Source organism: Chelonia mydas, chromosome 10, assembly GCF_015237465.2.
Source record: "Chelonia mydas isolate rCheMyd1 chromosome 10, rCheMyd1.pri.v2, whole genome shotgun sequence".
Classification (NCBI taxonomy): domain Eukaryota; kingdom Metazoa; phylum Chordata; order Testudines; family Cheloniidae; genus Chelonia; species Chelonia mydas.
Window position 1 is genome coordinate 79,332,189 of NC_051250.2, and position 24,307 is coordinate 79,356,495.

General features: G+C 44.5%; 1 protein-coding gene across 8 annotated transcripts in view; it reads left to right on the forward strand.

Annotated features, from left to right (window-relative positions):
• The first annotated feature begins 11,261 nt into the window (after positions 1 to 11,261).
• Positions 11,262 to 24,307, forward strand: part of MAP2K5 (mitogen-activated protein kinase kinase 5) — a 195,167-nt gene continuing 182,121 nt past the window's right edge. The window contains exons 1-3 of one of the 8 annotated variants that reach the window (XR_005226960.2): positions 11,262 to 11,544; positions 18,436 to 18,484; positions 23,752 to 23,859. Coding sequence is in view for 7 of the 8 variants with exons in the window: in XM_037910006.2 (XP_037765934.1) it covers positions 11,410 to 11,544; positions 18,436 to 18,484; positions 23,752 to 23,859 (292 nt within the window). In the remaining variant the exon portion in view is untranslated. Of the gene's footprint in view, positions 11,545 to 15,304; positions 15,347 to 18,435; positions 18,485 to 23,751; positions 23,860 to 24,307 lie in introns of those variants that run through there. The other 7 variants (XM_037910006.2, XM_037910005.2, XM_037910003.2 and 4 more) reach the window with 7 other exon arrangements.

Sequence of the window (24,307 nt, forward strand, 5' to 3'; positions counted from 1 at the left end):
AATGGCCAATGACTCTTCAATCACATCCGCCAACTCCTTTAGCACTCCTCATAAGTCATGTGTTCCAGACCCCTAATCATTTTTGTTGCCCTTCGCTGGACTCTCTCCAATTTTTCCACATCCTTCTTGTAGTGTGGCGCCCAAAACTGGACACAGTACTCCAGATGAGGCCTCACCAATGTCCAATAGAGGGGAACGATCATGTCCCTCGATCTGCTGGCAATGCCCCTACTTATACATCCCAAAATGCCACTGGCCTTCTTGGCAACAAGGGCACACTGTTGACTCATATCCAGCTTCTCGTCCACTGTAACCCCTAGGTCCTTTTCTGCAGAACTGCTGCCGATCCATTCGGTCCCTAGTCTGTAGCGGTGCATGGGATTCTTCCGTCCTAAGTGCAGGACTCTGCACTTGTCCTTGTTGAACCTCATCAGATTTCTTTTGGCCCAATCCTCCAATTTGTCTAGGTCCCTCTGTATCCTATCCCTACCCTCCAGCGTATCTACCTCTCCTCCCAGTTTAGTGTCATCCGCAAACTTGCTGAGGGTGCAATCCACACCATCCTCCAGATCATTAATGAAGATATTGAACAAAACCGGCCCCAGGACCGACCCTTGGGGCATTCCGCTAGATACCGGCTGCCAACTAGACATGGAGCCATTGATCACTACCCGTTGAGCCCGACAATCTAGCCAACTTTCTACCCACTTTGTAGTGCATCCATCCAGCCCATACTTCTTTAACTTGCTGACAAGAATACTGTGGGAGACCGTGTCAAAAGCTTTGCTAAAGTCAAGGAATAACACGTCCACTGCTTTCCCTTCATCCACAGAACCAGTTATCTCATCATAGAAGGCAATTAGATTAGTCAGGCATGACTTGCCCTTGGTGAATCCATGCTGACTGTTCCTGATCACTTTCCTCTCGTCTAAGTGCTTCAGAATTGATTCCTTGAGGACATGCTCCATGATTTTTCCAGGGACTGAGGTGAGGCTGACTGGCCCGTAGTTCCCAGGATCCTCCTCCTTTCCTTTTTTAAAGATTGGCACTACATTAGCCTTTTTCCAATCTTCCGGGACTTCCCCCAATTGCCATGAGTTTTCAAAGATAATGACCAATGGCTCTGCAATCACATCCGCCAACTCCTTTAGCACTCTCGGATGCAGCGCATCTGGCCCCATGGACTTCTGCATGTCCAGCTTTTCTAAACAGTCCCGAACCACTTCTTTCTTCACAGAGGGCTGGCCACCTCCTCCCCATGCTGTGCTGCCCAGTGCAGTAGTGTGGGAGCTGTCCTTGTTCGTGAAGACAGAGGCAAAAAAAGCATTGAGTACATTAGCTTTTTCCACATCCTCTGTCACTAGGTTGCCCCCCTCATTCAGTAAGGGGCCCACACTTTCCTTGGCTTTCTTCTTGTTGCCAACATACCTGAAGAAACCCTTCTTGTTACTCTTAACATCTCTCGCTAGCTGCAACTCCAGGTGTGATTTAGCCTTCCTGATTTCACTCCTGCATGCCCGAGCAATATTTTTATACTCTTCCCTGGTCATTTGTCCAATCTTCCACTTCTTGTAAGCCTCTTTTTTGTGTTTAAGATCAGCAAGGATTTCACTGTTAAGCCAAGCTGGTCGCCTGCCATATTTACTCTTCTTTCTACACATCGGGATGGTTTGTCCCTGTAACCACAATAAGGATTCTTTAAAATATAGGCAGCTCTCCTGGACTCCTTTCCCCCTCATGTTATTCTCCCAGAGGATCCTGCCCATCAGTTCCCGGAGGGGGTCAAAGTCTGCTTTTCTGAAGTCCAGGGTCCGTATTCTGCTGCTTTCCTTTCTTCCTTGTGTCAGGACAACATGAACAACGTAAGTTTCCCTAATTTGGGTAGGGCACCCTAACTTGTTTCAAACATTCTTCTGGTTCTGGCTCTGTTATAGCCATTCCCTTTGCAAAAGCACTCTGGGACAGCAAGGGAACTGGAAGCTGAAATTAATCTTTTGTGTACTGAGAAGTAAGTGCTGCTACACTGTGACACAGACAGTTAATCTTAAACCTTTCAATAACATAAAACTGATCAGAACCATTTGGCAGGTTCAAAGTCTGCCAAACTAAAAAAAAGTATAGATCAGCTGCATAAAAAGGTTACCTGTAAAAACAGCCATGTTTATAATAATACTTAGCACTTATTTTACAGACATTAACTAGCTAACTTTCACAACACCCCCATGAAGTGAGTAAATATCCCCATTTTACAGAGGGGAAAATCAACACAAGTGTGTTGATTTTCCACAATGTCTCGTAGTGTCTGGTTTTGTTTTTTACCTCTAAATTAATTGATTATATTGAGGTAGTTTAGCTAACATGTTTGTGAAGACTCTTCAGGACAATCCAAAACATTTATTCCAGGCTACAATCATTTCTGGTTTACTCTAGGGATCGCCTAACTTTTACCTGGATTTAGCCAGAAAAATTTCAAATTGGAAATAAGGCATACATTTGTAACCATAGGAACAAACTACTGAGGGAAGTGGGGGATTCTCCATCTCTTGATGCCCTCAAACCAAGACAGGATGCCTTTCTGGAAGATATGCTTTAGCTAAATGCAAGTTCTGTGTTAGGCACACGTGAGTTATGGGACTCAATACAGTGGTAAATGGGTGAAATTTAACAGCCTGTGGCATTACAGGAGGTCAGACTAAATGATCTAATGGTCCTTTCTGGCCTTAAGCTATATGAAACGAAGAACTTGAAGATAAAATAAAAATAAATAAATAAAACTAATGATGACAAGCCCACAGAGAGTTAGTAGCAATGCCACAATTAGAAATCAGTAGTCCCTAGCTCCAGCCAGTCACTTGCTTAGTTCTCTAGGCCATGCTGCCTCTAAATATGAAAAAGAGCAAGCCATTTAAAAGACCAAATTTAACAAAACCCACATGCAGCTATATTGTATCCCCCGCTTACTTAGATTTCTTGCTTGTGGACCTGTCTTGAACCAACTTGGCTTATTCTCCTTGGGTTCCTACATTATTTTATTTGGCCATTTATGGTAAATTGTTTACTGTAACATGCTTTAATCTTCCTCTATAATCTTGCTGGCTACAGAAACATAAGATAATAGAACTCGATCTAAAATCTGTGTGTTTCTCAAACCATACATTTGTATGGAAGTACTTAGCTGTACACACCTTTTGGGCATTTTCATTCAGTTTAAATCCACTTGATAACTACAGCAAAGTGGACTTTGAGAGACAGTAATGACATCTTAATTTAGGGATAAAAAAATTCCTTAAATAAAACCTGTAATGTGTATAGTACAACCTCACTAATTTTCATTAATGATTAGGATACTCATTGCAAATTATTGACCCTTGTGAATTAGTTTGTGGAAAAAATGCAGCTTAAATAAGTTAGGATAATTCATCATAAAATGTACATTGCTTCTTAGACAAGTGTTGTTTAGTCTTAATTATTTATGCTAATACCAGTCAATGCACTGTGGTATAGTTTATAAAATATTAAGTCTTTGTATAGTAAATAGCTATTAAATGTCTGCTAAGAAGTTGAGTAAAATCCATGATTTTTGTTCATGTTCAAATTATAAACCATGCAGATAAGCAAAGTCTGAATGAAGAAATTGTTGCATGGAACACAAATGTGTATCTATTCAGCATTTAAAATTTTGTTGAAGCTATTAAAATTTTGAAATGATATTATAAATTATAAATTATAAAATCAGCCAGTCTGGAATCATTATTAGTTGCTGTTGGTTTGGTAAGGTAGAATATGTATGGCTAAAAGTTATTTTTAAAACGATTGCATCACTTTAAGCACAGTTTATGAGCACTGTACTAGTTCATTATAAAACCCAATTTATTACTTTCAGTGATATTAATAATCCCTATAAAATCAATCTGTAAAACATGATGCAAAGCAGTTCTTTACACAAGTAGTCTGATCAAGGAATTCTTTCAGTTTTAAAATGCAAATTTAAAAACACAACACTTCCTAAAGAACTCTTTATTTCTTGGGGGGGATAAAATTATATATGTTATAAAGTCAATGTGTTGTAGTTAATCCAGATATATAAATCTATTGGAATTACTTTTATAAGAAGAAATGCCATTAGATATGATCATTATATGCTTAGTGATTCATGGGCCTTGTTACATACATGCTTTGTAATGTATGAATTATTTAGTAAGAAAAATCACAATGATTTTGTTGTTACTCAAAAATTTATAGGTTGGCAGAAACAATTATGCAGCCCCTGAAGCTGGTCTGGTAAGGTACAGTAACATTAATACTGTATAAGCTTATTTTTGATCACTTTTATTTGTAATGTTCATTCTGTAATTTTTCAGTAATTGTGCAGCATATGTAGCATTGGAATAATATTAATTTTATTAAGCATAAAATATTTTGATTGTATGTTTTTTCTTATTTTTAAAATATGTACATTATTTAAAACAAGACTTAAACATTTCATTACCTAGCCTAAATCAAGAGGATCATTTCCCTAAAGTTTTTATATATATAAAAAAAATTCCAATGTACCCTGAGGAAGAAACAGGTTTAAAAGTTCCATTTGGGGCCCAATTCTGGTCCCACTGAACTGAAATCATTTGAAATTTTCCACTTACTCTGCCTGTTCCAGTGATAATTGTTAAAATTGACCAAGGTGCAGAAGGTCTGTGCAAACCTTCTGCATGCCTTAAACCAGTGCAAAAGAGTTACAAGGGGTAATGGCAAAGGCATATAGAGGTAACTCTGCAAGCCCTGCATGCGTTTTAGAGGATCTGTACCCTGGCTGTCACTAGGCTGGTACAGGGGAAGCCCATAGTGTGGAAGAGAGGCACATAAGTCCTGGACTCTCCAGTCCTACCTGTATGGCTGAGTGAATTCCTTCATTAATGCTTTTAGTTCACCACACATAGTCTGATTTTTGGAATGTGGGAAGGGAGGAGTGAATTTCACCCCAGTGTAACTTTAGGTTGCTATTTATCCATTCAGAAATGTTTCTCACACATTCACCTACCTCTTTAAATCAGAAAGAAACATAGCCATGAAAATATATGTCACTGGAAAAATGAGCCATTTCTTGCAGGAAGCAAGGAGCTCTTCCCCCCACACATTATAGATGTTTTTTGTCCTCTTTAGAATCAAATATTGGTCCTAGCCAGAGGTAAAATTCTGGACTTTGTGGCTTATCTATTTCAGTGTTTCTCAAACTTTTTGTTTTCGCAACCCCATTTGGACTTTAAAAAAATTGTGAACCTCCCCCAACTAGAAAAAATTGTGACCCCCTACCTTCAGCCCAGCTCAGGGCTTCAGTCCCCCTCTGGGCTGGGGGAGAGGAGCTCCTGGCAGGGGCTCTCTGCCCTGGTTACCACATCAAAACAGGGTCACGATCCACAGCATGAGAATCACTGATCTATTTGAATCTGAAATTCGGCTCTCAGGCTCTCTCTAATCAGATGTACTGTATGCATGATATTCTAGGCCTACATTTTTTTTTAAACATTTAATGTGGCAAATAACTTTTAGTACAGATGTTAACTCTTTAATCTCCATGCTCCTGTAAGGTAGTAAATATGTACTATTATTCCTGTCTTAAAGTTGGGGAAATTGCAGCAGAGGTGAAATAATTTGCCCAGAGGCACACAGAACCAGAATGAAAATTTAGCACTTTCTGACTCCCAACTACTTTCCCCTCTAGTTTTCTTCATAAATTTGATTTCTGAGGTTCCCTCTTATCCAGTGATCTGAACACAGGGCTGGATACAAAGAATTCTGTTTTCTAATCTTAGGTTCAGCACTGACTCCGACTTCCTTTGTGGCCTAGGGCAAGTTCTCTGCCTCAATTTCCACTGAATAATACCTACAACAAGAATGTTCTGAAGATTAACATGGGGTAGCACTTTGAAGATGAATGTGCACATATAGAGGAAATGCATTTTGAGGAAAAGACTATGTAAGTGCTAAGCATCATTTTTATTGTCTGCACTGGCCTTAAGCACAGGCACTTGCTTGAGCCCCTACAGAGATTCATCTCACATATTCCACTGTTGGCTGGGGGACAAGGAAGCTGCTAGATTTTGGGTTTATACGCCATGGTAACAAACAGATCCAGTAGGATCACAATCCAACCCCTCCTCCCTCTTTCTCTATGGATATATGGAAAAGGGGAGAGGCAGGGGTCAATTTTTTTGTTGTAACGTGTTCATGGTATGGAAAAGATTGAGAATCACTATGCTAGATATTCCTTTTATAGCAGCACGGAACTTTAGTAGTGGAAATTTTTCAAATATAATGTTGCTTAAATGTTCTGTAGAGGAGGAGTACGCTATACATATGGACAAATTATTACAAAGGGAATTGATTACATGCATATTCCTTGTTGACAACATGACATCTGAATACTTTATTATTCCATTCTCTAACTGTTTACAAATTTTTCTGTGCTGAAAACAGTCTTTAAGAAAAGATTAATATAGAGGGAAAACACATTCATTGGTCTTTGGGAATCTCTCAAAATATAAAACAAGAAATCTCTGCATTCTTCATACATGAAGAGGGAACATTTCTTATCTGGTCTGGGCAAAAATACAAACAAATGAAAACCACTAATTCTGCCATAGCAAAAATTCTGCAGGATACTATCACTGAAAGTGTGAAAGAATAGATCTCCACTATTTTATCAAATGTTGGTATATTTAGAACTTAAGTTCCCAGTGAATGGGGGGGGGGGGGGTTCTGAGAAATCTCTACTGCGACATATAAATGCTTGATGTGCTTTACTAGGTGAGATAAAAAGCTGAAGTTTGATTACAGTTGCATCAACACAAATCAGAATGGGGGATTGAGGTTGCGATTAGCCCTGGAAAAGCTATATAATGTTGATGCAAATTTGGTAAATTGAGTTGGTTTTCCCTGAAGCCCTATGAATGAAAAATATATTTTAAAAAAAATCATAAGCCCATAGTAATTCTATGATTTGGTATCCTAGTCTTTAAAACTTAATAGAAGATGAATCATTATTGAAAGGTACACGGGGACTTCAGGTAAAAGGTTCATTTTAACAGAAATGAAGTTCATGTGGGAAATAGCAGTTTCTGGGATATTCTTGACATGGGACTATATTAAATTTCTACTGTAGCAGTTAAATTATAAAGTTATTGAACAGAGAGATAATTTATCTCTGCTAATGACCATTCAAAGATTATTTTTTTTAAGAAAGCCCAGACAACATCAAATCCTAATAAGGGGGAGTTGGAGTATGGTGACCAGATGTCCTGATTTTATAGGAACAGTCATGATATTCAGGGATTTGTTTTATAAAGGCGCCTATTACCCCCCACCCCATCTTTCACCCTTGCTATCTGGTCACCCTAAGATGGAGACTGTTTTAGAAATTAAATTGAATATAGTTGGCATCATTATTTTTATTGAACATGTAAGTCAAATTGTCCAGCTTGTCACTTGTAATGAATAACTAACATTAATGGGTGTGATCAGGTTATAGAAGACAACATACAGTTGTTCTTCATTCATAGCTCCCACCAAAATCAATGGGCAACGGTTGTGCTCACGGTTCTGCAGGGTGGACAGCCTTGTATCATCAATCCAATGAGAAATAAGCAGAGATGTGTTGTGCATAAGATTTTTTTGGTATAGTTGAATGTGATGTGTGATGACTGGTGACTGGGTTTTGTTATTGTTTGTAGAAAAAGAGGGACATTGCAGCTTTATGCAGCTGCAGTCTTATGACTGTTGCTGCTCCTACCTTCCATATTAAGAGATCTGATTCTTTGAGCTCAAGTGCTTGAGGCTCATGCTTTTTGCAGAGGTCCCAGATTCATTCCCCAAAGACTACTCAAATAGGGGCACTGTTACATTTGGCTATGCTGCCTTTAACTTCTAGATCCACGATCTGCTCCTGCAGCCAAGAGGGGAAACCCAAAATCTCATACCGAGAGTAGTAATGTCTCACAAATAGTTGTGTTGTAACTCACTGGCAATGTGGGTGGTATGTCTCCTCACAGAGGATAACAGCGTGCTTTCCTCTGTACCAGTTGCTCCAAGTTTCAAGGTTGTGGGATCCAATCCTGTTGATAATTTATGAGGGGATAAAAAATACATATGTATAAAAGCTTATGTACCCTGAGGTAACCGTTGAAATGATTTTATATTGCAAAAGGTATTTATATTTCATTAATACTTTTTTACTTTTGCATTTTTATGAAGTCTGCCCCTCTTAAAACAGGATGTGGCAGACTAAGAGTATGGCTACACTGAAAAAAAGGTATGTCCTTAACTTGGTTTAGGTAACCTGCATTAGCCAACTTGGGTTAAAATAGCAGTGAAGACACAGCAACTCGATTTTTAACTCAGGTTTGCGGCTCGAGTACAACCCCAGGCTGCCTATCAGTTTTAACTCAAGGTTCTAACATCAATTAAAAGCCAAATTGTTGTGTCTTCATTCATTGCTGTTTTACCCCAAGTTGGCTAATGCAGATTAGCTAACTTGAGTTAGGAACACACTATTTTTGCAGTATAGACATATCCTGAGAATGTGATTGAGTCTGAAGTGTTTGTGGGAAAATATGCTGGTGCATGCAAAGAGTGGATGATCTTGCCTAGGTAAGCTTCAAAATGGTCAGACCTTGATTTAATAAAATTCATCTTTCCTCAAAGCAAGTTTCACTCTCCAAGATGTAATGTTAGATGTTGTGCTGATTAGATGCCTCTGGTTATTGCTGATGAGCTATCTTGCCTTTTACTTGCAGGTTACCAGTTTGAACCCTGAGCTCAGCTCATCAGGAATTAATAAGTCTTCCTAACTCATGGACGATAGATAGCTCCTATATGAGATTAGTGTGTGGAGTCCCAGTTCCCAGGTCATGAACTCACTAGTGTGCTTTGTTCTAGATTATAACTGTCTCTTACTATGTGTTTGTACTAGTGAGAGTTCTGGCAGCAGGGAGCAAAAAATTGCCTTACTCACTATAAATGTGTAAGAGTTGACAACATTGTAATTGTCACACAAAATGTGTGGATTGGCATGGGGAGTTTAAAAAGCAGAAGATGAGTTAACCACTCATACACCTTTTACAAATATCTCATGATGTTGGGGGCTGACACATGACCCTTGGCCATTTGGGTTTGGCAATACTGGGGTACAAGAAAACCTTTGGGAATGTTCTAAACTCTGAACTAGTGAGGGGCAAAGATCAATGACTCTCACATGTGGGGCTGAGATGGAGGAAGCCACCAGACGACATCTGTGTTGGGGGGGCCGGGCCTGGGGGAATGGGACCATGTGGGGCAGGGTGGGTGAGGTGGGGACTCCAGGTCGGGACAGCCCCTGGGACCAAGGGGGTGTCTAGGGGTACCGGGGAAGGAGAATCAGGATCTGGAGGGGAGCCGGGACACAGGGGCTGAGGAGTAGCCCTGGGGTGTGGGGTGTCTGTGGGGTGTAGACAGAGAAGATTGTCTAGCAGCCCCTGGGCAGAGGGGGGCACTAGAGGGGGAGGGGGCCTGGCTGCCCCGGGGCCGGGGGGCGCAGGGGGGAGGGGGCTCTGGGCCGTCCCGGGGCTGAGGTGGGGAGGGGGCTCTGGGCAGCCTGGGGCCGAGGTGGGGAGGGGGCTCGGGGCCGAGGGGCGCAGTGGGGAGGGCCGAGGGGCCGCCCAAGGCCGAGGGGCGCAGTGGGGAGGGGGCTCTGGGCAGCCCGGGGCCGAGGGGCGCAGTGGGGAGGGGGCTCTGGGCAGCCCGGGGCCGAGGGGCGCAGTGGGGAGGGGGCTCTGGGCAGCCCGGGGCCGAGGGGTGCAGTGGGGAGGGGGCCTGGGGCCGAGGGGCGCAGTGGGGAGGGGGCCCGGGGCAGTCCGGGGCCGAGGGGCGCAGTCGGGAGGCCTGAGGGGCGCAGTAGGGAGGAGGCTCGGGGCCGAAGGGCGCAGTGGGGGGGGGCTCTGGGCAGTCCGGGGCCGAGGGGCGCAGTGGGGAGGCCTGAGGGGCGCAGTGGGGGGGGGCTCTGGGCAGTCCGGGGCCGAGGGGCGCAGTGGGGAGGCCTGAGGGGCGCAGTGGGGGGGCTCTGGGCAGTCCGGGGCCGAGGGGCGCAGTCGGGAGGCCAGAGGGGCGCAGTGGGGAGGGGGCTCGGGGCCGAGGGGCGCAGTGGGGGGGGGGGCTCTGGGCAGTCCGGGGCCGAGGGGCGCAGTGGGGAGGCCCGAGGGGCGCAGTGGGGAGGCCTGAGGGGCGCAGTGGGGAGGCTCTGGGCAGTCCGGGGCCGAGGGGCGCAGTGGGGGGGGGGCCGAGGGGCGCAGTGGGGGGGGGGGGGCTCTGCGCAGTCGGGAGGCCTGAGGGGCGCAGTCGGGAGGGGGCTCGGGGCCGAGGGGCGCAGTGGGGGGGGGCTCTGGGCAGTCCGGGGCCGAGGGGCGCAGTGGGGAGGCCTGAGGGGCGCAGTGGGGGGGGGCTCTGGGCAGTCCGGGGCCGAGGGGCGCAGTGGGGAGGCCTGAGGGGCGCAGTGGGGGGGGGCTCTGGGCAGTCCGGGGCCGAGGGGCGCAGTGGGGAGGCCTGAGGGGCGCAGTGGGGGGGGGGCTCTGGGCAGTCCGGGGCCGAGGGGCGCAGTGGGGAGGCCTGAGGGGCGCAGTGGGGGGGGGCTCTGGGCAGTCCGGGGCCGAGGGGCGCAGTGGGGAGGCCTGAGGGGCGCAGTGGGGAGGCTCTGGGCAGTCCGGGGCCGAGGGGCGCAGTGGGGGGGGTCTCGGGGCGCAGTGGGGGGGGGGCTCTGGGCAGTCCGGGGCCGAGGGGCGCAGTGGGGAGGCCTGAGGGGCGCAGTGGGGGGGGGGGGTTCTGGGCAGTCCGGGGCCGAGGGGCGCAGTGGGGAGGCCTGAGGGGCGCAGTGGGGGGGGGCTCTGGGCAGTCCGGGGCCGAGGGGCGCAGTGGGGAGGCCTGAGGGGCGCAGTGGGGAGGGTCTCGGAGCCGAGGGGCGCAGTCGGGAGGCCTGAGGGGCGCAGTGGGGAGGGGGCTCGGGGCCGAGGGGCGCAGTGGGGGGGGGGGGCTCTGGGCAGTCCGGGGCCGAGGGGCGCAGTGGGGGGGGGCTCGGGGCGCAGTGGGGGGGGGTCTCGGGGCCGAGGGGCGCAGTGGGGAGGCCTGAGGGGCGCAGTGGGGGGGGGTCTCGGGGCCGAGGGGCGCAGTGGGGAGGCCGGAGGGGCGCAGTGGGGAGGGCTCTGGCCGCCCCTCCCGAGCCTGGCGCCGCCTCCCCGCTTTTCCGGCTCCCGCGGTTTGGTTCCGGTGCAGGCCGGGCCGCCGCTCGCGGAGGGGAAGCGGCTGCTCTGGCCAGCGGCGCATCGACCCCGGCGAGTGCCGCTCCCGGGCCCGGCTGCGGGCCCCCAGCATGTGAGCCGCCGCCGCGGGGGGATGCTCGTACCCGGCGGCGGCCCGCCCCGCGCCATGGAGAGCCCGCCGCTCGTCATCCGCATCACCATCCCGGACGGCGGCGCCGTGGACTGGACCGTGCACCCCGCGCCGCAGCTGCTCTTCAGGGACGTGCTGGTGAGTCCGCCCCGCTCGGGGCGCCCGGCTTCTCCCCCCCCTTCATCCCCCCACCCCCACCCCGGGGTGCTGGGCTCCCGTCATCCCCTCCCCTCGGGGCGCCCGGCTTCTCCCCCCCCCTTCACCCCTCCCCACCCCGGGGTGCTGGGCTCCCGTCATCCCCTCCCCTCGGGGCGCCCGGCTTCTCCCCCCTCCTTCATCTCCCCCCCCCCCCACCCCGGGTGCTGGGCTCCCGTCTCCCCTTCCCCCCCCCCCCCACCCCGGGTGCTGGGCTCCCGTCTTCTCCTCCCCTCGGGGCACCCGGCTTCTCCCCCCCCTTCACCCCTCCCCACCCCGGGGCGCTGGGCTCCCGTCATCCCCTCCCCTCGGGGCGCCCGGCTTCTCCCCCCCCCTTCACCCTTCCCCACCCCGGGGTGCTGGGCTCCCGTCATCCCCTCCCCTCGGGGCGCCCGGCTTCTCCCCCCCCTTCACCCCTCCCCACCCCGGGGCGCTGGGCTCCCGTCTTCTCCTCCTCTCGGGGCGCCCGGCTTCTCCCCTCCCCCTTTGTCCCCCTCCACCCCGGGGTGCTGGGCTCCCATCTCCCCCTCCCCTCGGGGCGTCCGGCTTCTCCCCTCCCCCTTCGTCCCCCCCCCCACGGGGCCCTGGGCTCCCATCTGCTCCTCCCCTCGGGGCGCCCGGCTTCTCCCCTCCCCCTTTGTCCCCCCCCCAGGGTGCTGGGCTCCTGTCTTCTCCTCCCCTCGGGGCGCCCGGCTTTTCCCCTCCCCCTTTGTCCCCCCCCACGGGGCCCTGGGTTCCCGTCTCCCCCTCCCCTCGGGGTGCCCGGCTTCTCCCCTCCTCCTTCCTTCTCCCTCGGGGTTCTGGGCTCCCGTCTCCCCCTCCCCTCGAGGTGCCCAGCATCTCCCCTCCTTCTTCCTCCCCTCCTCGGGGTGCTTCTTTCTCCCCCCCCCTCGGGGTGCCCGGCTTTCCTTTCCCCTCCCCACCCCTTCGGGGTGCCCGGCTTCTTCCCTCCTCCTTCTCCCTCTCTTCTCCCTCCCCCCACCACATGGGTGTTTGGCTTTCCCCCTCTCTCTTTCTCCCACTTGGGATGCCCAGCTTCCCCTTCCCTTATCCTCACCCGGGGGTGCCCAGCTTCTTCCCTCCTTCACACCTCTCCCATGGCACCCATCTTCCTCCCCTCCTCAAGCCCCCCCAGGTCCCCAGCTTCTTCCCAAGCCTCCCTGGGGTGCCTGGGCCAGCTTCCCAAAGTTCCCTCCTGTCTCTCCTCCCACAGGGATGCTCAGCTTGGAGGGGGACCCAGGAATTATTCACGCCTTTCCCTTCCTCCAGGGTGCTAAAGCAGTGGTTTTCAACCTGTGGTCCACAGACCCCTCTGGGTCTGCAAACTATGGCTAAGATTTCCAAAGGGGTCCACATCACCATTTGAAATTGTTTAGGGGTCTGCAAATGAATTAAGGTTGAAAACCACTGCACTAAAGCATAACAGCCCCTTAGTGTCAGCAAGCAGGGTTGCACTGTGGATGCAGATTCTTTTCCTTCCCCTGACTGTCCATAGGAAAATTCGGGTGATGAGGTTGGGAGCAGTAGCTAAAAGATTCTTTACTAATGTAATGGGATTTTAGGTCTCAGTGGGAGGAACATTGATCTAGAAGCTGCCTTACTCAGGACATGTAGGATGTGACAAATGGAAACACTGATTAATTAGACAGTATTTATCGTATTGCATCCACCTTGTCTCTCTAATATCCTGGAACCACATGGCTACAATAAGACTGCATCCAACAATATTTACAGTAACTTTAAATGTCTCTTTAGTCAACTTACTATAACTTAAACCAGTTTGTAAACAGACACACTGTTGAAGCTAAGTGGGGTGGGATAGGTATTTTCCAGGTTCGGGCTTTCTGTGGCCCAGTGTACACTTGGAAGTTTTACTGATTGTCGATAAATTGTATAGTCAATTGTTTGATCACACTTTGGTTTGTTATTTGATTATAAAAAATACTCAAGAGACCAAATAACCAGTGTCTGTCAGGTTTATTAATATGGTACACGAAAAAGATTCTATATGATACCAGTCTCCGAAGAGCATTTCCGTGCAGCGGTGTTTCATTCACCTTATGCAGAAGGTGTGCTCCCCAAGTTACACATTTCAGCTGGTATTATTTGTATGATTTTACAAGTTACGCATTTCTTTACATGTCACTAAAATCCAGCCTATCTGTTTGTTCCGGCCCCTAACTTCTTGTTCTGTTCCTTTCTTATTTTTGTTTTGGATACTACTATTTCAGCTACTGGTCCGTGAAGGTAATTCACTAGCTTGTACTAAGACGTAGAACTAATGTATCTTGATTTTGACAAGTTTACTATCTGCTTGTGCCAAATGCTTACTTCAGCAAATGCAAGATGCTATGGGAAACTTAGCTTAAGTTTTAGGCTATGTCACTGTTACAGTATTTGTGCTTACCAGTATCAGTGCTTAATGTATACTAATATATATATATATATATATATATATAGATGGTGCAGACAATACATATTATTAATGAGATATATTTATATGCTAGTCAGCATATATTAGTCAACACAGATATAACTTTTTCCTTTTAGGGGTATGATTTTTTTTTAACCAGTTTGTGTGACACCAGAAAAATCCCTAAAATGGATACAGTTATATAAGTCTAAAGATGCCTTATAGCTGTATCACTTATTCACCTTCTCATCCTGGAATACGTTACGTAAGCACTTTTATAAAGTATAATTATGTTCGCACTACAGAGGTTGTATCGCTTTAGCTATACCGGTATTATTAAAGTGGTACAACTTTTATGTGTAAACAAGCCCTTAATGAGCTGAAATTAAGTGGTCAGGTGGACACCTTGAAAAGTAATAACAATAACATTTATACGGTCTCTTTCTCAGGTGCTGAGCATGCAAAACTCCAGATGAAGTAAGCAGGAGCAGCAGATGCTCAGCATCTCTGAAAATCAGAAAACTATTAATTTAATGCGCATTGTCAGTGTGCTGGGTATGGTACAAAACAGACTAAGACTAGGTTCGTACCCTAAGGAGGTTAAAAATTTGTAGAAGCAACACAAATCAGAACACAGTGTATCAGGTTATTTAACACAGGGTGCTGCAGGATCTTTATTTTTTTGAAATAAAGTGATTTTTTTTCTAAATTTAACTTCTTTACTCTTTGAAATCCAAAGCTGTCTCCTTAATACCTAAATCCCTTTTTGAAAATGAGATTTAAGCGCCTGAATCAGTTTGGCATTTTAATGCTGAGCACAGCAACACCTTAATATCTTTAAAAATCTGAGTCCTAATGCCTAGTGTGCTGTTCTACACACTAATCCATGCCCCCATTAAGATTAATATTCAGTTGTTATATTCCTGCTTAAGGATTGCATCTTGGAAGAGCACTGATAATTAGCGGAATGGTACAGATATGTTTGTTTAAAAAATTAAATAATCGTGAAAGCCTTAATTCAGAAAGGTACTTAAGTATGTGCCTATCTTTCAGCACTAAGTAGTCCCACAGAATTGGGACTACTCACATGTTTAAAATTAGACTCATACTTAAACACCTTGCTGAACTGGGACTTAAGTGCTACTGTTTGGAACACCACTGCAAGTGATTTTCTGTGTATATCAGTTTTGCAGACTTTGAAGTTATCAGTAAACAGATTTATTTAAAGATTTTTCACTACTAAGTGGATTACAGTGCACTGATTTTTTCATTGATCTGTCTAGATTCACATGCTGTCCCATCACCATGGAGTCTGAACACCTTAAGGAGCAGGTCTTATATTTCTCTCACTTACACTGATGAGAATTTCATAGAATTACACTGATGTAAAAGCTGGTTTAAGTGTAAGGAGAATGAGGCCGCTGGTATCTAACAGCCAGGCAAACCCTGCTACAAGCAATAGGTTTTAAATGTTCAGTTTTCTTTCCTTACAGATACAAATTGTTTTACAGTCCTCCACAGAACAGTTTTGACAGATTTCTTGTTTAGTCTACCATTATCTGACTTTTCTCTTCATTGTTAATGGCCTTATGTTTTGTTGGATAAAACACCAGTTGTTCTATACACTGATTACTTGAACATTTGTCTGCAAGATTTATAGGATTTTATTGTTTGTGAGTTGTGGGGATTCTCCATTCCAACATCACTGCTGAAAGTTAGGATATCGTGAGTTTGGGTCAATGAAAGAGCTCCAAAATGTTAGAGTGTAAGGGTTCCTACACATCAGGTGAAAAGATTCTTAACCCCAGATCAATTTTATGAATTCATGTTTTAAAGTTTGGTGTTTCATCTGGTGCATTGACTTAATAGCAAGGTGGGACACTGAGCAGAGTAAAGATACCTTACCAATATCACTATGAGACAGGTTTGTGATCTAGTCCACTTTCACAGATCTTAAATTAATGGATTTAGACTTTTCAGGGTTTTTTTTTTTCAAATCATAATGTAAAATGTGAACTTTAAGGTGAAAATATAAAGCAGGCTAGTAACCTGAGAGTGATGGTAAATCATAATTTTGGGAGTCTAGAGCCTGAGTTGGAGTTCTTTGAGCCTCAGATATGGTCCTTTCTCAGAGCCCACACATCCTCTCCTCATATATATGCTGCTGGTAGACACCCAAAGCTTGTGATGGTTTAACTAAAATATATTTTTATATTGGTTCAATTGAAATTTGTCTCTGCAGGGATTTGCAGGGTTTAAGTATCTCGATTTAAAAACCAATTTTAGTTAAACCACTGCAAGTTTTGTGTGCAGACAAGACCTTAGTTCTTTGTACTGAATTTGTACAGTTAAGACTGTAACCTCTTGCAGAGAGGGATTATATCTTCTTAAGTTTTCTGTAGAACATCTACTGTTCTCTAGAAATAATTGAACACAAAGAATTCTCTTAACACCACACTGAGTTTTGTGTTGCCTAAATTTTTGTGATTTTTTGACTGTGCAAAGTTTCCATGGAATCATTGTCATCTGTATTGCACATCCTCTGTCTGTTGTTTAAACTGTAGTATATAAAGGTAATTTATTTTAACACATCTAAGATAAAAGAGCAAGAAATAGTTATATATCTATAATTTGGCCCAGTTAACTCTTTACTGATATATTTGCTGCTTTTTCATTATATTAATTATCCCATTTTAAATATTGCATCTCCTGTTTCATTTCTTAATTTTATTCAGAGGGAAAAAAGAAAAATTATGGGACCGTGATTACTGAGGGTCCAATCATGTGAGATGCTGAGCACTCCAAGATGTATAACATTTATTACTGAGGGTCCCATCATGTGAGATGCTGAGCACTCCAAGGTGTATAACATTTATTACTGAGGGTCCCATCATGTGAGATGCTGAGCACTCCAAGGTGTTTAATATTTATTACTGAGGGTCCCATCATGTGAGATGCTGAGCACTCCAAGGTGTATAACATTTATTTGCAATAAATAACGTTATTCATTTATTCGTGACCTGTTTGTGACAATGTCAGTGAAAAGCTTGCATGACATGAGAAATCAGACAGCAGGCAGGAAAAATCACGCTATGCATGTATGCCATACCCCACATGACATATTGCAAACTCACTGTTGACTGATGACAACACGCAGACGAGAAGGCCTGCATGAATTGATCTTCCACTGAATTTTGAGTAACTTTGCAATACCCAAGGCAGTTTTTGATCTGGAAAAAAAAAAAAGTTATACTGTAGCATAGAAAATATGTTTAAAATATTAGACACAAAAATGCACCATTTGGGACAGAAATGTGTAACATACACAGAAATTCTACATTTCTGGGCCTTCTGATATATGCAGTTTGATTCTGTCCTTAGAAGATCATTGTTGTGGAAGTAGTTCAGGCAAGGGCAAAAAAAACCTTTTTTAAATAAAATACGCTGCCTAGTGTGTAGATGAGAAATATTTACACTTCTTTGATACTTTGGCCTCATTTCTTACTGGACAACCAGTGCATTTTTTTTATTTCAGACCAACTATGAATCCACTCCTGTATTTATGCAGGATTTAAACTTCAGTTAAAATAAAAGAATAATACTAAAAACTTTATAGCTCATATGGTTGCAGAGAGAATCTTCCAAATGTAAACCAGAGCTTTCTGGTGAGCCTGCAGCAGGCATCACTAATGCATCCCTATCCTTCAAAGCTTTCCTGTGCAGTAACAGAGTGAAATCAACAAGATTTTAGTTATTATCCCGTCTGCCGTTCAGATCCATAGATGCCGGTGCTGGGGGTGCTGTTGCACCCCCTGGCTTCAAGTGGTTTCCATCATATACAGGGTGTACAGTTTGGTTCAATGGCTCTCAGTACCCCCATTATAAAAGTTGTTCCAGCACCCCTGTTCAGATCCATGTGGGCAGCAGAGGTAGGCACAAAAGCTACTTATGGTTGGGGAGAAGGACCAGAAAACAGAAGCTGAGCAAGTTATAAAGTAGTGAACCACTCTCTTCCCAACAGTCGGGATGGTTTGGGTAGAAAGAGAGAGCGCTCCTTCTCAAGTACAGAAATGATTTATAAACCTCCATTTATATCACTTGCCTTGAAGAGTTCCACATGCATTTTTCGTACCCTAAGGACAAAATAAACTCTTTACATTGCAAGAAAAAGTAAAATGGAATATTTGTTCTGAAGTTACGATCAAGTGATTTAAATACTGTTCTGCCCTCCAGGGGGCATGGGGGGAGGAAGGGGGAGACTGATTGAAACTGCTTTGAATCGTATGCTAAAAGTTTGGGGGAGAGGGGTTTAAAGTCTCTCTTCTCTGTAATAGAGGAACTGTTAAGTTTAATGTACTCTGAAATGTCTCAAGCACTTCTAATTAGAAATATGGCTTATTCTGTCCTATGTCATTGTTTAGGATGTCATTGGACAGGTTTTGCCTGATGCAACGACAACAGCATTTGAATGTAAGTACAACTTATTTAACTTCTGTCTGCAGTATGTCTGGTATGGGCTCCTCTGCTCACATTATGCAGTTGTCATTTTTTAAATAAATAATGTTTATGTTCATTATATGTTACAGTTAAATATTTATACATTAATGCAAGTTTAATGATGATACCGAGCTAAGTAATATTTTATTATTTAATTACATCTTGAGTGAGCATATCTCTACAATATAGCTTTAATTACCAACGTGACCTTATCATGCTCTGACTCCTCACTGCAATTATATGGCTTGAATTAAATGAAAAGAATAAAGTACCTGTAGATCTAGGATTGTAATTTGAAAATTTAATTCTCACTTTAAAAAACAAAAGAGCTGCAAAGTGCAGCTTTTAAAAGAAATATGGTACAGAATGTAGAATAATATCAGGCATGGGAGCATAGCAATTGCTGCATTGAAACCCCGGCTCAACTAGATTTGGGACTTTTCCTTTTTAATTCAGTGGAGACTGACCATATTATGGAGGATGAACCCTTGGTTTCGCCTGGGAAAGGAGTTTTCTGCATATTACATCCTCTGCAGGCTGTTGAGGCAGGAGAAGAATAATGATTGCTGAGATCTTATCCTACTTATGCTCTTGTATGAGGAGATGATTTCTTTTCTCATAGGTGAAGATAAGTGTCATAACATGACAGTCAGGTACAGTGCATGTAGTGTTATGGGGTGACTGCCTCTATTACCTTGAGATCAGCTGTTTCTTTGGATCTAGGAAGATGATATCCCATATTCATAAGTCTGGATTTGACAGTTGTAGCACAGGTGTCAAGGGCCACACGCCTCCACAATAACAGGGAAAGGTTTGGTTTTGTTTTAAATAGGTTTCCCTGACGATGGGAGGGCTGGAGTCTGTGTTTTCCCGGCCGTAAAGAACAAAGACTGCTCCGTGGGAGGAGGCAGCACTTTCTTCCCATTAGAAGGATGCTCATGAGATGCCAAGTCATTAGTTTTCCTTCCCTCCTGTACAAGTTAGAGATGTTGGCCAACTTATCTACATTCTTCCTTTTTCTTTTCTTTGTTATGATGATGGAGGAATGGGTGGGCCAAACCTGAGCCATACTATGATCCCGTATTCCAGGTCACAACATCCCTTCCAGGGCCTGCCACCCCCTGGGGACAGGACCTGTCACCCTCCCCAAGGGCCTTGGTTTCAGAAGGGGAATATGTAAAGGGGGCTAGGGGAGGGATCTTTTGCACTAATGGGGAGGCTGTGACATGGGGGCTGAAGAGGGCATGGGGAATATTTAAGGGGTATTGTTCTATGCTTGCTTTTAATTCCTAAAACCTTTTAGTACCGTGTAATAATGCTTAATAAAATGGTGTAGTCTAAATAAACTGGGTTTTTTTTCATAGTTTATACATGGGTCTTTTTATATGGGGTCATTTGAGGTATTTTATTAATGTAAATGTAATAAGTAAAAACATTTATAGTGGATAAAACGTAATAAGAAATTTTTAAAAAATGAAAAATTGCAAAAAATAAAAAGTTCACAGGGCTCTATAAGTAGGCCAAGATCCTACCGTAATTGAAGTCTGTAGAAAGCTCTCATTTACTCCATTAATGCAGATTTGGGACTGATACTGACTTGCTTATTTTCTTTCCTTCTTTCTTTTTGTAACTTTTCACTCTTTTTATCTTTTTTGGTTCCCATGGCATTGTTTTCAAGAAGAATAATTTGTGAAGGGCAGTCAAACTTCTCTGCCTCAGGCAATAAGATCAGTGGTCTATTTAAGAGTGGATAGGCTTTCTAGTGCTCCTTTCTAATATTTTAATTATCATGGGTCTGTGCTAGAGGAAAGGTTCCACCAATTTTCTGCAAAAGGTTTGCCCTGGTAGAGATGGGTCTACAAAAAGAGCCATGGGATGTTGCATCTGGTTTGTGAATCTGCATGCTGTGTATTGATCCTGGAAGTGAGAGAGTATATATGATAGAAGGTAAGGTGCAGAGTACTTGGTTGTGTTGTGCTTGAGGGATAATCATGGGCATAGACAATTAAAGGAAATAATTGTTTTGTGAGCCTTCGAGTGCTTTTGTTGCTTTTACGTCACATGTTTGTTTTCAACTAAAAAACGTATCCTGTGGATAAGAACTGTGTTTGTAAATGTCCATTTCCCCTGAGCCTGGGACATGTACCCTTCCCCATTGTAAAACCTAGGACTTGCTATATGGACCTGAGCAAAACCAGGCTCTAGACCTTACCATTTCTTTTATGATTTGTTGATTTGTGTTACCTATTTCCCATATCACAGATTAGCTTTGTTTGAACTTCATGCACCAGTAAGAGTCCCTGCAATCACAGCAGTAGCCCATATTAATGGTACCATGTGTAGAACTTTCCTGGAAATACACATCTGCTGCTGTGCTTTCAGTTCATGTCTCTAGTCTGTCATTTACATCTGCACAAAACTATTTCCCCTGCCATTTAACTGGCATCTAAAATATGTTATGTATGTTGATGCTTGATTTCCTGGTTACTCTATCCATATCAAATGCCCAGATTTTACTGGCATAAATGTCCTTCTCACCTGTTTGATTACTTTCCAGTCATGGATAATTGCCGGCTAGTATAGTCTCCTCTACTGTTTGTTTAGTTGTTATCTACACTGTGTCATCCATTGCAGCCTCTACCTGGGGCTGTGCTTCTTCTACCATTGGACCTTTATGTGGATTTCACCATTGTATTACACGGTGCTACAAATAAAATGACTAACAACATATGGCCTGTTATGATCCTTTTATCCAAACTCTGCCATTTTGTGTATTTGTGACACACTGCAGATTTTGCAAAGATTGCTTCATAATATTTGTTTACCATCTGCTGCACTCTATTTGGTATCTTGCTAGGATTTTTTCCTCCATTTTAAGTGACATTAGCAAAATCCAGCCAGTACATAGGCTTTTTGGTTCTACTTTTGCTTCCCTAATGTGCTGGAAAATCATATTGTTGTGCTCTAGGCAAGTAGACAAGCTTGAAATTCTTCTCTCTGAGTCAGTGCATCATCTATAGCCAGTTTGGAGGCTATACCCAGTTATATTTTTTGGTAGGATGGCAAAAGAATCTCTGCATTTAACATGAGAAATATAGTCTCTGATTAAGAAAAAATTGTCCTGATTGTTTTAGACTTGCTTCCTTTTAATATCTTCTTTCATCGGTACGTTTGTATCTTTCCTGTATTCTTCATGTAACTGTAAGGAGTTTTCACAGTTCTGAGTACTCTGGAGCTATTTTCATATCATTTGAATCTAATCCTGTGTGACCTGGAGATCTGAGGATGTTCTTCCAGTGGGCTGTGAGAGTTCATCAGCTACACCCTTGGGTGTTTCTAGCGTCAGTTTTTTCCCCCCTTGAGCCTGACTTGTTTAACAACTCTGGTCTTTCTCTGTCTTTTAAATATATTTTTTGCTCATCTACTTTTACTTCTGATCCCGTCTCTGCTTACAGTGCTTTCATTGTGTTCGCTATTCTAACGACAGCTTTCTTCAGTGTTTCTGATTCTCATGCTAGAACAAGTTTGTTTTCAGCCAAGTTGTAGTTTTACAAACCTCTCCTCCTTTTTCTGTCTCTTATATGCTTTCAGGCAAGGAAACATTCAGTTTCAATTCACTAACTCTTCCAAGTCTTTCCATCATTCTTGACTCGATACAGGTTGGTAAGTCTAGAGAACATTTTTAGCAGCCTGGCAACTTACTAGTTAAATTTCCATGTGTCCTCAAGACTATTACACAAGGTAGCTGTGCCATCCACTTCTCCGTTCAAAGCCATCTTTCCAGTGTCTTGTGATTCCGCTCTGGTAGATTTATAAACTCTAGCTCTCTAAGTATTTTCAGTTACATACTTCCACACTGTTATTTCTTCCCCTCTGAGCTCTTTTTGCTCTTTTTCATTATTGCTTTGGAGTTTTCTGCTAGATTTTTCAAAAGAGAATGAACATCTTCCTTTGCCCAACTAATTTAGATCTGTTGCTGAACTAATGTGTGTAATTATGAGTAGAGGTTAATTTTCATCCAGGGAAATATTCACACATTTTGTGTGATGTTCTGTGCAAAGGCTGTGATTTTTTTTAAAAAGGGACTTAAGCGAGTCAGACATCCATCTCCCATCAGCTTCCAATGAGAATTGGGTGCCTAGGTCTCTTTGAAAATCCCAGCCCAAAAACATGTGTGGTTGATTTTCCCTCCCTCTCCCCCCTCCCAGCCTACAAATATACATGCATTTAACACTGCCACATTTTTGTGCTTAAAAATTTAAATGTCTTATGGAAAGCAGTTTAGAAAGACCACTGTGTCCGAGGCTCTATCTGTGCTATGAGCTAGATGTATAATTCCCCTGCTCGTGTCCGCATATGTTTGCTAGCGCTCATTGAGTTAGCATGAGACTAAGGGTATGTCTACACTACGAAATTAGGTCGAATTTATAGAAGTCGGTTTTTTAGAAATCGGTTTTACATATTTGAGTGTGTGTGTCCCCACAGAAAATGCTCTAAGTGTATTAACTTGGCGGAGTGCTTCCACAGTACCGAGGCAAGCGTCGACTTCCAGAGTGTTGCACTGTGGGTAGCTATCCCACAGTTCCCACAGTCTCCGCTGCCCACTGGAATTCTGGGTTGAGATCCCAATGCCTGATGGGGCTAAAACATTGTCGCGGGTGGTTCTGGGTACATATCGTCAGGCCCCCGTTCCCTCCCTCCCTCCGTGAAAGCAGCAGCAGACAATCGTTTCGCGCCTTTTTTCTTGAGTTACCTGTGCAGACGCCATACCACGGCAAGCATGGAGCCCGCTCAGCTCACTGTCACCGTATGTCTCCTGGGTGCTGGCAGACGTGGTACTGCATCGCTACACAGCAGCAGCAACCCATTGCCTTGTGGCAGCAGACGGTATAATAGGACTGGTAGCCGTCATCGTCATGTCCGAGGTGCTCCTGGCCACGTCGGCCAGGAGCGCCTGGGCAGACATGGGTGCAGGGACTACATTAGAAGTGACTTGACCAGGTCATTCTCTTTAGTCCTGCAGTCAGTCCTATTGAACCATCTTATGGTGAGCAGGCAGGTGATACGGATTGCTAGCAGTCCTATTGTACCATCTTCTGCCGAGCAGCCATGAGATGTGGATGGCAGTCCTTCTGCACTGTCTGCTGTGTGCACACTAGGTTTGGCACTAGTCTAAACTGATGTGTGTATATATGGACATACAAATGAATGATCATGTGTTCCTTTAATTTTTTTTAAAGGTAAAGCTACTGTTTTTATTAGGTGTGATAGAAACCTATGCTTCCTGATGGATATCAGGAAGAAGAAGCATGACGGGGCAGATGAGCATGAGACAGGAAAGAATTCATGTAAGGAATTCTTATTATAGAATAATGTAAGGAATTCTTATTATAGAATAAGAAGGATGGAGTGGTAAGAAAACAGATCAAGTTTTTGGTATTATGTTTTTTCTTTCAACAAAACTGAATACACTTAATTCCATCTTGGGAGACCTAGACCCATTAAGAAACCACTCAATCTTCACTCCGAGTTTACAGTGTCACTAGAATGACTTAATGGATTTGCATAAGGAGTAATATACTGTGCATAGACTGGAATTCCACAGGGAGGTTCTGCTAGCATCGTAAATTGTGAGAGCAAAGTTTCGAGTGCTTTGTTCTTGTCCCTGCTCTTAAAATGTAATTATAGCCTCTGTTTATGTGCATTTGGGATTACTTTGGTATATGCGGTTAGAGAATGTTCTGTTGTCATCCTTTTGTGCTCTTGCATCTCAAGTCTTTCAGCTGCTTGGTCTTG